The 16495-nt window shown below is 41.2% G+C and overlaps 1 protein-coding gene across 5 annotated transcripts in view; it reads right to left on the reverse strand.

Moving 5' to 3' along the window:
• Positions 1-16495, reverse strand: part of rapgef6 (Rap guanine nucleotide exchange factor (GEF) 6) — a 163925-nt gene that overhangs the window by 13470 nt on the left and 133960 nt on the right. For 3 of the 5 annotated variants that reach the window (XM_008290746.1, XM_008290748.1, XM_008290744.1), the window contains 10 exons: positions 12916-13156; positions 9247-9414; positions 8877-9092; positions 6506-6717; positions 5862-5985; positions 4710-4733; positions 2845-3065; positions 1754-1927; positions 501-647; positions 131-250 (listed from right to left, as the gene is read on the reverse strand). In XM_008290746.1, coding sequence (XP_008288968.1) covers positions 131-250; positions 501-647; positions 1754-1927; positions 2845-3065; positions 4710-4733; positions 5862-5985; positions 6506-6717; positions 8877-9092; positions 9247-9414; positions 12916-13156 — 1647 coding nt within the window. The remainder of the gene's footprint in view (positions 1-130; positions 251-500; positions 648-1753; positions 1928-2844; positions 3066-4709; positions 4734-5861; positions 5986-6505; positions 6718-8876; positions 9093-9246; positions 9415-12915; positions 13157-16495) is intronic. The other 2 variants (XM_008290747.1, XM_008290745.1) reach the window with 1 other exon arrangement.

The following is a 16495-nucleotide window of genomic DNA, read 5'->3' on the forward strand; positions in this document are numbered from 1 at the left end:
ATCATCTCCTCTTTTTCCTTGTCAGTTCTTTTCTCTTCCTCTCCCTCCTGCTCTGTCTCTCTCTCCCTGCTACTCTCTCGGCTGTGCTGCCTGGTCATCAGCAGGATCCTCTTGTGGAGTAAAGCCCCACCTATGCCGTAGCTGCGCAGGCTGATGGTGCCGGCCTTTGTGCTGGCATCGCTGGTCAGCGATGATGAAGATCCTGACAAGTTCATCTGGCTGGAGTTCTGGGACTTCGCCACGCCTCCCACTGAAAGAAAGAAACCCACAGGAACGGATAAAAGTTAAGATTTGCTGACAGTGTGTCTGCAGGAACCAATAAACACACTATCAACCATAAACCAACTACTAGCCTTTACATACATTCATCCCAGACATAGTTTCTGAGCAACTCAGTAAGATTATCGTTAGTGTTTTACAGCTCTGCCTGGAGGTATCTGTTTCACCGAGTGGATAAGAAAACACCGCGTGACACAGGGTGAAGAGTTTGTGTTGCAGACCTTTGCGTGGGGAGCCCTGAGGCGACACCGTGGGGCTGGAGTGAAGGGAGGAGATGGTGGAGACGGTGTCATCAGATGGCCTCTTGGTGCTCCATTCCTCTGATGAGTTCACTGGAGGCTTCTTCACCACCTGGGGAGAGTTAGAGTCTGAAGGGAAAAAAAAGAGAGAGAGAGAGAAAGGAAGTAGGTTCCAAAAAGTTAGTAAACTTAAATTGGAAGTTGGTTACACACCTGTAATATACAGAAGCAGAAAATGTATGGCTTTAATTAGTCTTAATACCTGAGCACATGGAAACCAGACATGTTAGGATGGTATGAGCTCACAGAACAGTATTTGACACGAGCACCACCAGGGATCATTTCTGTTTAGCGTTCACAAATGTAATCCCAAGCGCTCGGGGCTATGACGAGCCTGTCACTGCTTGAATGATTTTGAGGACGACTCCCTCGTGACGTAAAAGTACTGACCTTTATTATACATTTTGTTTAGTCGCTGTTTTCTGTTGTCTTTCTCTGTTTTATAAGAGAACCAACTACATTCTGACATGTTTAGTGATAAATTTTCTCTCTCCTTTGAAATAAGTAACTTTTATTTCTCTAGCAAGCTGGTGCTGGTCCGCCATATTGGATAGACAATAACAAAAAATGGAGCCAGTGATCATTTGGTTAGCCAGTATTTGTACATACTGTGACTTCACTTAAGAATTTTCTAATTTCAGCATGCTTTAACATGGACAACAAAACTCTGTTAAAATACACTAAAACATAAAATTGTTGATCTCCTTAAAGCCTATTACTATTGCCACCTCTTTAATTTATTTATTTTTTTTTAAATCTCTGACATGTTTAATCTCTTGTGTTTTTTGTTGTATATCTCTCTTTAATATATATTCTATCTGAACACATATAACTGTTATGTAAGATTTTTTTAGAAGATTTATTTTCTTTATATCTTCTACCTTATTTCATTTTACTGCTACTATTTATCACTGAACTGTTACTAATTACGGAATAGGCAAGGTTTTATGAGCACTTAACCTTTATGAAGAGCCTCTCAGACTGTAAAATTGACTATTAATGCAGTTAATTACCACTTAGCTACTGCTTAACTCTCTCAGTCGATGATAATCGATGAAAATGTACAATACAAGTAAAAGGATGCACAACACAAATAGAAAATGGATTGATTACAATGACATTCTGAAAACAAAATAAGTAAGTAACTGAGTAAAATATAATTGTGGAGCACTCACTGGGCGTGCCTATGTCCTTGGCGGTGCTCTTCTTTCGTAGAGGGTTCAGTGGGACCTGGACCTGAAGGACTTGTGACACCCTGTTTTGTGTTTTTCCAGTAGGTAAAGCTGAGCGCAGAGACACTGGGGACATGTCCGACTTAGTGGATCGCCTCTCACTCAAGTTCTTAGACACTAAAACCACAATAAATAGACAAAAATGTACAAATAAAATGAATTATGGATCATGTTTACATTTCAGAGATTTTCAATTTCAAACAAACTGTTCAATTCCTGCTCAGTTCAGCCATTAATTTCTTGTGTTAGTTGACAGGAAAGTTCATAGTTGTAAAGGCAAACCTTTATCACAAGGTTAAACATTTTTTCCAAACAAACTACAACATAATAAAAGATTGAGATTTACATAAACATCAAGATGTGTCAGATGTATGCTGGAATCAACAAAATAGTTTTAAAACATCTTTCTGGGCTCTTTATTCAATTCTTTTAGGCTCCACCTATATTGGACTTTTTTTTTTTTTTTTTTTACTGTATCCTGTTTCTGATCATTTTTACTTTGAATCTTAGACCTAAGCAGAAATACTACAGTGGATCTGTCTTGAAATGACTCAAAGCAAAACATTCAAAAGTGCTAACAAACTGACATTCTGTTGTCTGATGAATAAAAATTGTATTTCAGCACAATGACTTGAGGATAATTTAGAGATTTTTACACTTAGGTTACGCTAAACCTGAGAAAAAAGATTATTGTGTACATGCTTTATTCTGCAGAGAACACAGAGGTATCTGTACTGATATTTTCTGCAGGACATTTGCAAACACACTAGGTGGCAGTGTAAGCCAATAATACAAATATTACATCACTTTTCTACCAGTGAAGTAGTTTTTTGTAATTTCATTTTATTAATCGGCGATAATTTCAAGCTTTTGCTGCTAAAAATGTAATTATACAAAACACATCTTATGAACAAGATTGATTTTTACAATATGTTACTTGTTCTTTGATTTTACATTTCTTAACGGGCTTATGTGCATGTATAGTTGATGCTTTTGAGTGTACCAGGTAACTACTGAAGGTGTTGACTACTCACAGGTGTTGTAAGATGGTTCGCACTGCAGGGACATGATCTGGTGTTTCTCCTCATCCGTCTCCACCGTCAGGTTAGAAAGGTATTGCTTCACCTTTCTGGCCATCTGAGCGTCTTCGTACAGCTTCTTAGCGTTGAGCAGCGAGCTGCGACGTACTCGCTTCTTATGGGCTCCGCCCTGCACGTCCAGCATGTTGGAGTTGGTGCTGCCTTGACTCAAAGACCTGATGAGGGGATGAGAGAGGGAAGAAGAGGAAGGAAGGAAAGGTAGAAGAATAATGAGAGTAGGGAGGAAGAGGAGATTAGAGAAAATGAGGCAGGAGATGAAGTGAAGAGTCAAAGAGATGTGTGAGGAATTTAAAGAGGTGATAGAAGTTGTTAATGGTATTGATTGATGAGGAGAAGATTGAGGAGGATGAAACCAGAGAATAGAGGGAGGTAAAAGAAGGAGGAAGAGAAGAAATGCACATGGAAGTAAAAAGACAGAAAACAAAAAGAAAGAACGGTAAACAAAGATCAGTACGGTCACCAATAAAACGAGCAGGATTACTTTCTTATCAAATGCCATGGCTACTATAAAATCTGCACGTCTCTCTTTGTTTTTGGAGCAGAGCATTTTTAAAACAGGACCATGCAACTGGGAGGGAGGCAGCACTCCCTGGTGTGCCATGCTATCACAGTACAGAACAGCAGAACATTCTGTCAGATGGAGGCAAAAAGGGTTAGGAAACAAAAGATGCACATTATTCGATATGGGGGATATTATGGCAGGATGCAGATATGAGCAAACACCAAACCTGAGTCAAATAGTATCTCTAAATACTGTCTGTTTGGACCTTTATTTGGCAGCAGGATAAGGCTTTTAGCGGACGTTCAACAAACTTTTTTTTTTAACTTTGGAAACAGCAATGAGCAAACCAGTCCACTCTGAAGGTCTATTTAGCAGCTCTTCTGAAGTTTTCACTCATATTACATGAACTTCATCAGCAGATGGAATTTGACCTTTCACCACAGAACTGTAGCTTTTTCTCTGGAACTGTTGTCCTTATTGACATTAAAGGTTTAAAATCTACTTCGTAGCTGTTGATACAGCTCCAGGACACTAACATAATGTAGGAAGTGAGATTACTGTCTAAACTGATGCTTTTGAGTTCAGGAATGAACTTTTGTCCTTGATTTTTAAGCCAATCTGGGGAGGAAGTCCTCAGAAATGTGCAAATATGACCTATGATTTATAATTTATTGGCAAATAAACCATAGAACTCCATCTGTCTGCAAAGTTGATGATATGAGCTCCAGAAGAGTCTAAATGGACCTTGGGGTGAGATTGTTTTGCCAAAGGTTGTTTACTTTTTCCTTCATATAATCGATTTTTAGATTTTTAGAATATATGCAGCCACATGCCGTAAACTGGAAAGTTTTGTTGTCTTATATTCTCGCTGTTTGATCCTTTCTCCAAGAAAAAAAATGACATTTTATTCGACTACAGCTGCACTTGTTACTGGCAGTAAATGTAAACCTGCACTCGCAGTAAATGTAAGTCATTTAAAAATGATAGTCAATTTTCATTACTACTGGTCATGATATGAATGTGCTTATTTTTTCAAGCTACTATATGACTCAAACATAGAACTTATGAACAGGGCAGACAATTAATGGGTAAATGATGGACTTCAGTATGGTTCATGTGAATGGCCACTGCAAATGGAAGGGTTAATCACACAGAAGCACAGGCAGACGCACATGTACACTCAAATAAAGTCAAGGGGGAGACATGCATGGTTTATGGCGGTGGGGATGCAGGGTGTATTGAAATTCTGCTGGTCCAGACCGAAACGGGATGAAACCGGTAACCAGGACAAACTTACCCTAAACTCTTCCACCTCTTCTTCCTGCAAGCAAGAGGCGTGAAGATTGAAGCGTGACTTAAAGACAAGTTCAAGGGTCAGGGGGCAGGAGGTGGAGACAAGACTATGTAGAGGTCATGCCACCACAAACAAACAGAAAATGACTGGAGATGGGAGGACACCAGACATAGGACATCTCCCCATATCAACCTGAAGACTGTGTTATGGCTTGTGTATCACACACCCGTTACAACAATAACGAGTGTGTGATGCACAAACATGTGTCATATGTGATGTGATGTAAAAAAATAAAAAAAATACAGTGTTTATGTCTACAATTAAAGTCTTCTTGTGAGCATCCTTTCTGATTTGTAGTATGACGGGAGTGTCTGCAGGGGGCAGCCATGCACCGCAGCAGTGACAGACTGTGATAAACAAACACAAACTGAGTGATACGAACTACACACTGCAGCTGGCATCAATTCTACCTTCAGTTCCAGTCAGTCCATGTCTTGTGTCCTCGTGTGGTCACATTCCCTGACAGGAATGCAATCCAAACACGGAGAGCCATGAACTGGACAAAGGAAGTGAATGAGAATTGATTGAACCAGAGCTTGAGTGTGCGCCTGATCCTGTTGGTGAAGGATCCAGGTTGGCCGGTGGAGGTATGGTGTTGTGGTTCCCTTTTTGCCAACATTTGTAGTCTTTAGCAGTTAAGTTTTCTTTAAAATCTAGAATTACACTTTTCTATACTGGGCTTTTCTGCATTCTTTTTCCAAGAAGTGTCAGTTTTTGCTGCCTGCAGTCTGGCTAAGAGGAAACAGGAAGAGCCAGTTTCAAAGACGTACAAACTTTAAGGAATGTGCTGATTTTGTATTACTTACTAAACCACTTACTCGAGATTATCACCCTTTGCAAATTTACTTTTTCTCTGTGTCCTGGGATGATTTCTCAACCACAATTACAACATCATGACATTACCCTAATAAAAACAATTTAACATTATCATCACATCCAAATCTACACGTATGGGCTTTCATTTCATTACTGGTGACTAAAAATACCTTTAGATGACCCATATTTGTGAAACTGGCTCCAACAGCAGCATTGAGTTAAACCAAAAAAACTTAAGAAGAAATAGTTATTTGAAGCTGTGGTGTCACAACAACCAACCTCTGTCTGAACATAAGAGCAGGATCCATGTTGGCGGAAGTCATTCGCACCACGTGTCTGATCTCCTTGGCGATCATCCTCAGCTTCTCAAAGTTCACAAGACCGTCAACGCTGGAGTCGTTGCCTGGGAGGACGGAGCGGAATCACAAAAATTAAGCGCGGAGTCAGCTGTCAACACTGTAATTGAGATTATATGATATCATATTTTATTTATCATTTGCAACACGCAGTTTCCAACAGCATTTCCAAGTTAAATCTTCAAAGCTAAAATGCCCTTATTCTGGTTTCTTTCTTGTCATTCTTCCAGGAGATCAAAGTCATGTCTTTCTTTTATATTTAGTCACAGTGGACAATTTGTAACTTGCACAATTAGGGAAGCTTGCTGTTTCATTCCTAACACGGCCATAAGCATTGTTGTAAAGACAAGACCTTTAAGGAGAAGTCTGTGGGGGTAGTTTTGACCTGACTCAATGTGGTATGTTAAAAAGGCAAGATGGGGAAGCCTTTAGCAGAAGTAAACCTCCTGAGAGAGCATGAAATTGATCCTCTACACAACACAGAGGAAGTAGGGGGACATTAAACTGAACAGAATGACATGTCAAACTCAACAAATGGCATTCTGTGCTCTCCGCACACTTTTCTACCTTCGTGTAAGAAGGTGAGGTCCTTCTTGACCACCGGGAACAGCGGGATGATGGGTGGCTGCATGCTCTGGCTGCTCAGCACGTTGCGGTACTTGGCCATGTTTCTGGACGGGTCGAAGACATCCTGCAGGTCCCCAAACAGCTTCTCGTACTTACTGGGCAATTTCTCCCATGAGCTCCGCAGTCGAGCCACCGGTGCCAAGTTCAGCCCGCTGTGTGAGAAAGGAATGAGGCGCAAGGAGGGCGGGGAGAAGGGGAGACAGAGATGAATAGGTTACGGCGAGAGAAACGGAGGGTAGGGGCAAAAATGAAGAAGCCGTGAAGAGAAACAAAAGTCGAGGAGAAAGGAGTATAGCGGCAGTGGGTGTGTTTAATACCTACATCAAATTCAAAGCCTTTTCAACCTAACTAAGTCCCAATTTTCCGGAGTAGAAAACCTCTTGAGGTAATGTCAGCTCTGAGCAGACTCATTCAGACAGCTAATAATTATGACTGGCACAGCATGTGTTTCTGCTCTCTTTTTTTCATTATCTTTGTTCATTCACCCACCAACTCTGCTGCTGGTAGGTATATTTTTGGATTTGCAAATTCTTTCTTCGTCCCTTTGTAGTAACTGATAATGTGGGTCAATCTGTGTGGGGGGGAAAAAAATAAAAAATCTGCTTCCTAACTGAGCGCATTTGGCTTTATTTTCACTTTATTCCTCAACCCATCATCTCTATCACTTTCTCTTTGTGCTATTTTTTCCACACACAGACACACACCTACACAGCGCCAGCCATGCCCCTGTCACCAGGCGGGTTAAGCATCAGAGAGCCATATGCGCCAAGACGTCCTGCTGCTAGTAGGAGTGTAAAGGGACGTGGAGGTCAGACACTTCTGCTCTAAAGTGCCTTTTACAGGCACAAACAGAGGACCAACATACTGCTGGGCTTCGGAAACTACAAGTCCAGATTGGAAGGAGACACGAGTGCTGTCTAACATAACAAGTGCACACAGCTTACTGTTTAAGCGATAAGCTAACAATTATTCTTGGCAGGCAACAAAAAAGAGACTGTACAGCAAAATCTGCAATCACGTCGTCAATTAATCAAGAATATATTACATCCACAGTGATAGGTCTTGCAGTACTAAATCTTCTTGAACTGATATTTCCATTTATGCTGTAGAAATATTGTAGAAATAAATTTGTCATTCATCCTGTAGATTGGAAATCACACACTGCAATGGAAAACGCTCACATTTCTAAACTGCAGAGCAACCAGGCCAGGCTAAAGAGAGAGCATGACACACTATTTTAAAATTATTACAGTCCCCACAATTATGCTACTGTATGTAATAAAATACAAAACAAAAGAAAGTTTTATCCTTCCAGTTGTAATCTTTGTTTCTCTTTTACAACTCACATGACAAAAATCAATAGGTTGTTATGTGGAAGCTATTTGAGCATTCCTCAGCGTGAAATATTAGCATGAATAGGTTTTTGTTATGTTGTTTTTTTGTTGTGTTTGTTTGTTCTTTACTTCATGTAATACCCAGCTAAGGTCAATAAGAACCAGCTGTAGGATCTGGAAATCATCTTCTCTATTTAATTTTTCCAGTACTGAAAGACACTGCTTTGAAATTTAAGATTTTTCTTTAAAAGAGGAACAAATACAGAGAAAACAAATGTGGTCCTGGAAAAGAACTTTACGACGATCAAATGGGCTAATTGGGCAGCTGCCCTGAGGTCGCAGACCCTCACGGGTCCTGGAGGAAATTAAAAACTGAAATTGTGAACACATTTTTATCTGATCCTGAGGTAACAACAATACAGGATGACGCCACACACACTCACAACCGCCTGTGCAGACACAAACATGCTTACACATGGAGATGCTGGTGGATTTTAAAACAATCCTTTCACCAAGTTCATCCTTAAAACATATCACATTAAGCAGCACTGACTCGCCTCCCCTCATGTGGGTTTTATCCTTTATAACAGGGCCACACTAACATCCTCAGCTCAGTCTAACATCCATCTAGAGCCAAACCACAGAGGCCAGAGGGATTCGGCGATCGCAACAAACAATACGTGTAACTATGGGACTCTTGTTTTAAATGCTGCAGAGGCAGTCTCTGTGCGGTTTGGGAGAATCAGGGCTGATTCAATAAACAAGGAGGAGGGGGAGGGGGAGGGGAGGGAGAGGGGATGAGGTGAGGTTGGTTCTCCTGAGGATGTGGGGAAAAGGAGACAAGCCGCCAAAGCTCATTTGGCACAAACGCTGCCAGTGGAGACGGAGTAAATGCTTGTTGTCATCACAGAATAAAAAACCCTGTCTTTGATGCTACTGCCACAATACACCCGAGGCAGAAATTACAGGAAGCCCACCTGATAATAGCGAACATGGAGTTGAAGTTCTTGCACTCTCTGCAGTGCAGCGCGATCTTGATGAAGTGTTTGATGGTCTTCATCCTTTTCAGGGTGTTGGGCTCCTTCAAGATCTCTGTGGCCACCCAGAAGGTCTCCTGGTTTATCACCTCCTCAAACTGCTTCAGGTTGCCACTTCCTATGGAGGAGTCGAGCTTGAACAAGTCATCCACATACCTGTCAAAACAATTGAAGAGAAGTTAAAAGAAATTGTGTACAGCACCATTTTACTCCCAGTAGGGATGTTTCTACTTATTTTCCTCCTTGAACTTGCTTCCAGAGTTATTAAAGTCATTAGGATCATAAGAATGTGTTGACTTAAGCTGCGTACTCTGTGGACTCGATGTTCCTGAAGAGTTCAAAGTCTCTCATGGAAAGCTGGGCAGCGACCTCCATGGTGCTGAGCTGCAGCAGCGAGATCTGACTCTCTCTGAGGAGGTCCTGGGCGTCCTCGTCTGAACATAACGTCTCTGTCTCCATGTTGTTTTTCAGGTAGTACCTACAGGGAGGATGAACAGATGGAAAGTGGACAAGATGTGACAGCTGGAGCATGAATATCCCCTAAAAACATTGTACTGCTAATAGTTTCAGACTTCTGTAGCCAGTTTGCTGATTGTAAAAACCGGATGATGCCTTAGAAACCTCATTAATAACAGGGGAAAAAAAGAGGCCAGGAATTGTTGTGTCTAAGCCTTTGGGTCTATAGTCTGAGAGAGAAATTAACTGACAACAATTACAAAGAGCACAGGACATGCAGGATGTTAAAGACTTTAGAAGTGATATCATCTCCAAGTATTTTTAGCACAGCAGGTACTAGATCTGCAGTATCCTCAGATGCTTTAATACGAGCTGCAGAGGCAGACAAGTGGGTGGACAAGATCCAGTTTCTTCACTGCGCTGTAATTTTGTGCACACATTAAATCTCTTGAATGTTTCTCTCAGTCACATTTCATTTTAAATGGGCACATTTTCTGTCTCCAACTTAAGATTAGTGTGAGGAAAAGGCAAAAATACTCTGATACGGATTGGTGTTGATAGATTATGGTCATATTTTACATTGCAGTAAAGGAGAGAGAAAGAGCAAGAGAGGGAAGGAAGATGACAGGTGCCTGAGTAAGAAGAAAGAAGAAGAGCGATTTCTCTTTAAGCTGTATCTCCACAAGTTTTCTGCTGGGAGAGCCTTTAGCAGCGGGCCATCTCTCCTACCTCAATATGCACCTCTATGTTTATAAATCTCACCCCCCACTTCCACTCTAATGGAGCTGTGTAGTGGTCATCCAGGAATGCACAACCTCTGAGCATTATAGGCCAAGCGTGGGCAACCCTCAGGGGTAAAGTGTTGGCATGGATGCAACTCTAAAATGCACTCTATTACTCTGCCTGAAAACGCTGGACAGAAGAGCGCCGACAGGCCGCAAGGAGATCGAGCTGAAGCTGCATTTAGGATAAAATATATGTCAAGCTCAAAAAGAGATCGCAACATTTCTGGGCAGAGCTGAAAACGTAAAAGTCTGTATTTATATATTTGAATGTAAGAACTTTTAAGGATTTTTCTAAGAACCTATAGATGCTGTTAAAGTAGAAGAGGAATCTGTATCTCCACCAAAACAGTAGGTGAAAGGAGCAGACGAGGAGAAGAGGAACGGGAAGTTGGAACAAGAGGAGATGAAAATAAGATGAGAGAGGAAAGAGGAGATGAGAAAACATAAGTCGAGATGAAGAGTAGTGATGAGAGGAGACAAGACAAAGCAGTGGTAGAGTTAAGAGATAGGGAGAGGACGAATAACAATCTGAGTAAAGGAGAGCATGAAGAGACAAGGAAACAAAAGAAAACGAGAAGTGAGGAAATGAGATAAAAATCAGGGAGGAGGAGACTTTGGAAGAGAGGAGTCTAAATTAATGATGGATAAAGTGATGCTAAATAGAACTAGGCGAGGTGAAGTCGCTGGAACGGAGCCATTGTAAATGGCCGTTGGCGGTGCGTGGGAGTGCGTATCGGTGTGTGTGCCGAGCTCAAGACCCCCTTGCTGCATCTATATGTATTTTGGCAGCGTGAACAGGGCTTGCTATTGGCTTGGCCTGCCCCCTCCTAGACCTCCTGTCAATCACCAGCTGCAGAACGGAAGAGACGGAGGAGGCGAGATACAGAGGCAGAGAAGCCAGGCAGACGTTTATTTACCTACTGCTCCTGATAAACACAACTACTGGGAACTGAGCTGAATACAAGGGGCATGTACATTCTGCTGACATACGGTATATGTATACATGTAAAAACACTGGGTTGTTTATTTTATTATGAATAATAACTACAATAGGATACATATGAAGAAAATCGGAAAGTAAAGAAATAGATAAAGGAGAGGAGCCATCTATAAATACTGCTTGTTTGCACCTTCAAATGTGTGTTTCTGAATATGTGTGACAGATGTTGGAGATTTACTTTGTAAGAATTCATGTGCGTGCATCCTGCCTCAGCTTGTGTACATAATCGAATATGCTCAGTTGAGTAAATGCAGTATTTGCAGGTCTATATGCGCACAGAGGCATGCCTGTGTATAAGCAGGTGATTGTCTGTATCTATATCTTGTGCCTGTGTGTGCATCTGAGTGTGTGTATGAATAATTCCAGTCGAGCCATGCTGTCTGCAGAGGCCTCCGCCCCTGACAGAGGATGAAAAATTCATGCTAACCTAGTTGGGAGGGGACCGACGAGGGACCAAAGGAGACGAGGAGAGAAAACTGAAAAACTGACGGAGAAGTCATTCTGAGGCAGACTCTACGGTTGCAGTCAAATTACCTTTCGTGTCCTACTAACTTTCATCTTGAAAGGGGATGTGTCTAGCATCAAGAAGAGGAGCTAAGATTTTAAACAAACCCAGAGACAAAGAAACACACTGGAGCAGAAGAAAGAAAGAAAAAACAGCAAGTAGTGTTGAAACTTTTCCACTGTTCCTACAGAAAGAAAGAATCTTCAACTTTTTGGGGAATTTAAAAAAAATCACTGCAGCACTTAACCAGCATCACATGCAATTCCCTGTAAACTGCTGATTTAGTTTTTTAAAAAGACAAACTGCAGCTTGTTTCCTGCTCAGAGGAGCAACTAAAACAGTTTTCCAGCTTTTTTAAGGGGTATCAACACTTAATTCATCATTCCACTGAACCAGGACAGTGGTTCTGACTTCTGTTCCTCAGCAAATGGAGTCCTGCTGGGTTCCATTCAAGCCATGCAGCCAGGCAATGTTAAGCCAATTAACTACATCACAGAACCTGTATCCTCAGGACCGAGAACCACTTCTTTAGAAGAATTTAATCATTATATACGTATTGTACGTGACCGACTTGCCTGTAGAGCCTAACTCAAGCGGATGCTATGAAGTTTGAAGCTGCTGTGTTAGGAATAATTTGGCAGCGATGTTTTACTAGATGGAATTCTTGTTCAGTGCAGAGCTATAAATCTATTCAGAGAATAAAACTCTCAGTAGTTTTATAAATCACTGAGAGCTGTGAGAACTTTTGTAATCTGAAACAACTCAGAAATAATCTTAAAAAAAAAAAAAGAAAAGAAAAGGAGGAAAAACCCTCATGTGTCATGGTTCTGGGCTTTGAGTCCAACCACTACAGGCCATGGCTTTGGTTTAGTCATTCAAGCCTTCAACATGACATAGACTTATATAAATCCTCAACTCCTCTGTTCCACTTCCAGCTGCTTTCCAGTCCAAGATTCCCCACTGTGGATCAGATTTAAGTAGAAAACCATGCCTTTTTCCATGACCAGTGTGCTTCCCTGCCTGTAAAATATTGTGCTTCACGGTTTATTAGAGTATTCTTGTTTGTTGTCATGTGTGATTTACGTTGCAAATACAGGAACACTCTCAGGTCTGCAACTATTTGGACTCGCTTTGGAGAAATAGCTACTGACAACCACTACATGAGACCAAGGCACATCCCTCGGTCCATGGTATTAGATTTTCCGACACAAAAGTAATATCTGTGCTTCTTACCTGCCGTTGAGCTGAATCCGATCAGCCAGTTTGGAGAGCTGGTCGGGGAGGCGGCGCTGTTTTATGACTCCCTCCGGGCTGACTGATACCTCGCACAGGGAGTAGGTTTCAGGTGCTGCGATTAGACCAAACTCATTGACAGTGTGGGCGACGACATCCTTGGCAGTAGTGTCCTTACTGATGATGATATAGCAGCTCTGCTGGTCGGCCTTGAACACTCGAATAACCTGGTCGGGGATGTCTGAGAGTGGAAGAAAAAGGAAAGAGGAAAGCGGTGAGCGACTAATTAGGGTTGGATGAGTTCACAGAAAAAGTATAAGGATGCCTATAATGCAAGAAATCAGCTAATTATAAAGAAGTCTATGACACAATAAAACACTAGTTTAGGCAGTTTAATTTAATTTTCATTACTGTATAATTAAGAGCTTTCAGTTGACAAGACTTATGGCCTGCACTGTGAACAGACTTGCTGAGATGACGTTCTTTCCTGCCAAAGCTTCTCTGTTACAAATCCAAATAGACAAAGGCTCAACAGCTTCTGGTTTCAGACTAACCTGAATTTAAAACAGCAATTCAAAGTATCCAACATTTTGCATTTACCTGTAACATTACTAAAATATCTTTTCAACCAAATGCAGCAATGCAAGTCAACATAAAGCCAATTTTTGCTGATGCCACACAGCTGTGAGGATACTTCTCATCTAACTGCAACATCTCTGTACGTGCTTATGTTTAATTTAATGACAGCATCTGAACTTTTTATGTCAGAGGCAGTTACAATATGTCATAGACCTCTACAAGGCAAGGCTGGAAGATATATTAAGTATATACACATGAAAACACACAGACTGTTATTGTTCTCATATTGTGCATCAAAAACAACTATTGTCATGACACTTGGGATATTTATAGACACAACTCAACCAATGGCACCACACAGCTCACTCAGATTTCACAGTAAACATGGACACTACAGCCTTTTTGGATTAGATTAAGTGAAAACCTGAGCAAAACAGATAAAGACAAATACACCTTTAAAGGATGAGGAAAAACATGCATGCATACATGCAAAAAGCTGCAATAATAGGCATCTGGAATTAATGCAGAACATAGCAATCAACCTGTCATTCAACTTGGAAAGCTACACATTTATCTCGAGTCATCTCTAGATTACTTTTACTCATGTTCCCTGACTATAGGTTTGTTTTAGTGCCATATAATAATCAAACTTGAGCTAAAAGTGAAATACACGCCTTCCACCTTGTTACTCAGAGCATATGAGGAACGCCTATTATTCGGTACAACAAAGCCACTAATCCAATGCCACTCCAAGGCATTATAGACATAAAGGTGTGATACAGTATAATTGCTTAACTTAGGCCAAAAATAAAAGCTTGTATGTCATCTGTGACTACAGATTGATGGAGCTACTGATGACGGAGCAGCTGCACGCGACTTCCACGGTGTGATGTGTGTTAAATAATGGAGCGAAACACTGCATTAAAGATCCCTGTGTTTGAGTAAGGAAGAGGGTACGGCCCATTAGCCACAGGCAGCCCCAGAGATTTAAAAGAATGACTTATGAACGGTGCGCAGTCGCAAGTGGGGAGAGAGAGTCAGACAACCAGATGAAGTTGTCATAAAGCTGCAACGTGCATGCATGTGCTGTGCCGCTTAGTTTGATCACGTGCAGCTACAGAGGCTGCAAATGGATCATGATGAGATGGAGGTGTCTAGAAAAGATAAAATGTGCATCTGACTGATGACTTTGTTCAAATGCATATTAAAGCAAATGCACACAAACAACCCTGCTGCGTCTTGTTTATCAAAGAGAAACAGATAAAGACACAAAGTCATTACCTCCACCCTTCATTAACACGGATCTCTGATCTGTGTGTGGCTGTGTGGGACTTTAAGCGTGAGCACCTTTATTATCATCATTACAGCAGCAGCGCAATAAGCAGAAACAAACTGCCCAAGGCAAAACCAATAACAATATTGTTGGCGTGAATGCAGAAAATCAATCAGCACTATTTGTTTAAGAAGCTGCATGTTGTGGTGGTGGGGTGGATGTGGGCGGAGGGGGGTTTGCTGCTGCTTTCAGCTTCATCTTTGCAAGTGAAATTAATGTATGGCATTTTGACAAGAAAGTATTGATGTATTTTCTTTTAGAGCGTTTCAGAATAAATTTTTCTCTAACTTTATATGACATTTGATATTATTTCTGTACCTTGAAAGCACATTTATAGGCTTTTATTGCTTTACTTGAAAGCAAGCATAAAGGTGTTTTTCTGCTTTGAGATATTTTTTCTATTTTGTATTTGCTGCTTCTTAGAATGAGGGCATGTTGGTGCTTTGGCACGAGCTGCCTCTCTTAGATATGAATGACCTCTTTATGGACTGTGAGCTTATTGATTTCAGTCACAGGACACATACACTTTGTATGCCAGCCAAACGATTGCTGACTTCTATGCTGAAGATGTAGATATGCACAGTAACATTGTATTTTTTTTCAATTAATCAAAGACCGCATCAGAATTGTAAGTGCGAGCTTTCCCTCCTCCCTCTGTGCTGCTGCAGCAGAAGAGAGCTTCTCTGTTTATGTGCAGCAGGGTGGTGAGAGCTGGGTGACTGGAAGCTAAATGCTTTGTGTCTCATTAGCTGTGATTTGTGATGAGAGTGTGGGAAGCCCTCAGATAAATAGCCGGCTATCATATCCGGGAGGGGCGCCTAATAATGTTTAATCCTCTGGACGAGCTGCGACCTGACCTGCACACAGGAGAACAATCGCTGCCCACCCAGCCAAACAGCCAATCAATTATCAGCTTTAATAAAGTATCATTCATTTTCACCATCACCGGAGTATTTACTGATGGACTGAATCCAAAGAGGATTTCTACATAAGAAGAAGAAAAAACAAAAAAGTCTTCATGGTGTTTTTGCAAACACAGCACTAAGAGAGGCTGCACACTTCCCACAAGCCTATTCCTCCTCCTCCTCCGCGCCTTCCTTTCTACTGTTTGCCAAAGCTTTTCCAAGTCACTCCATCATACAATCGGAAGGCATAAATCAAATGTGAAAGCATCCGGAGCAGAAGAGAGCTGGGCATGATGGCTGGAGGTCCTGAGAGGAGAGCCGAGTACAGTAGCTGGAGTGAAACACAGGGGACTCTTAGAAAGAAAACCCAATCCGAAAATGTTCAATTCCTGAACATGCTCTTAAGCTTGTGCTTTAGAGCATAAGGCTGGTATTATTTGATGTTTTTATTATTATAACCACCTGACCTGAAGAGAGTTAAACCAACAATGAATTCATCCTACAAAACAAGCGTGGTCTCTTTGGCCAGTTTTTGTTCAAAAATGAACAGAAAAAACACAGTGAAGTCAAAGTGCCACATTCCTTCATGCTCATTTTTGTCTTTTGGCTGGAGTGGTGTCTCTTGTTTGACTGACAAGAAATCAATCTTACAAACCCGACTATTTCACCTCTAAGATAAAGCACTAAAACCAACTAAAATGTCTCAAAATGATTAGTAAAATATCTAAAAACACACTTCAAGGCCCAAAACCAGAACCTGAAG

Source organism: Stegastes partitus, unplaced genomic scaffold (assembly GCF_000690725.1).
Source record: "Stegastes partitus isolate 25-593 unplaced genomic scaffold, Stegastes_partitus-1.0.2 Scaffold693, whole genome shotgun sequence".
Lineage (NCBI taxonomy): Eukaryota > Metazoa > Chordata > Actinopteri > Pomacentridae > Stegastes > Stegastes partitus.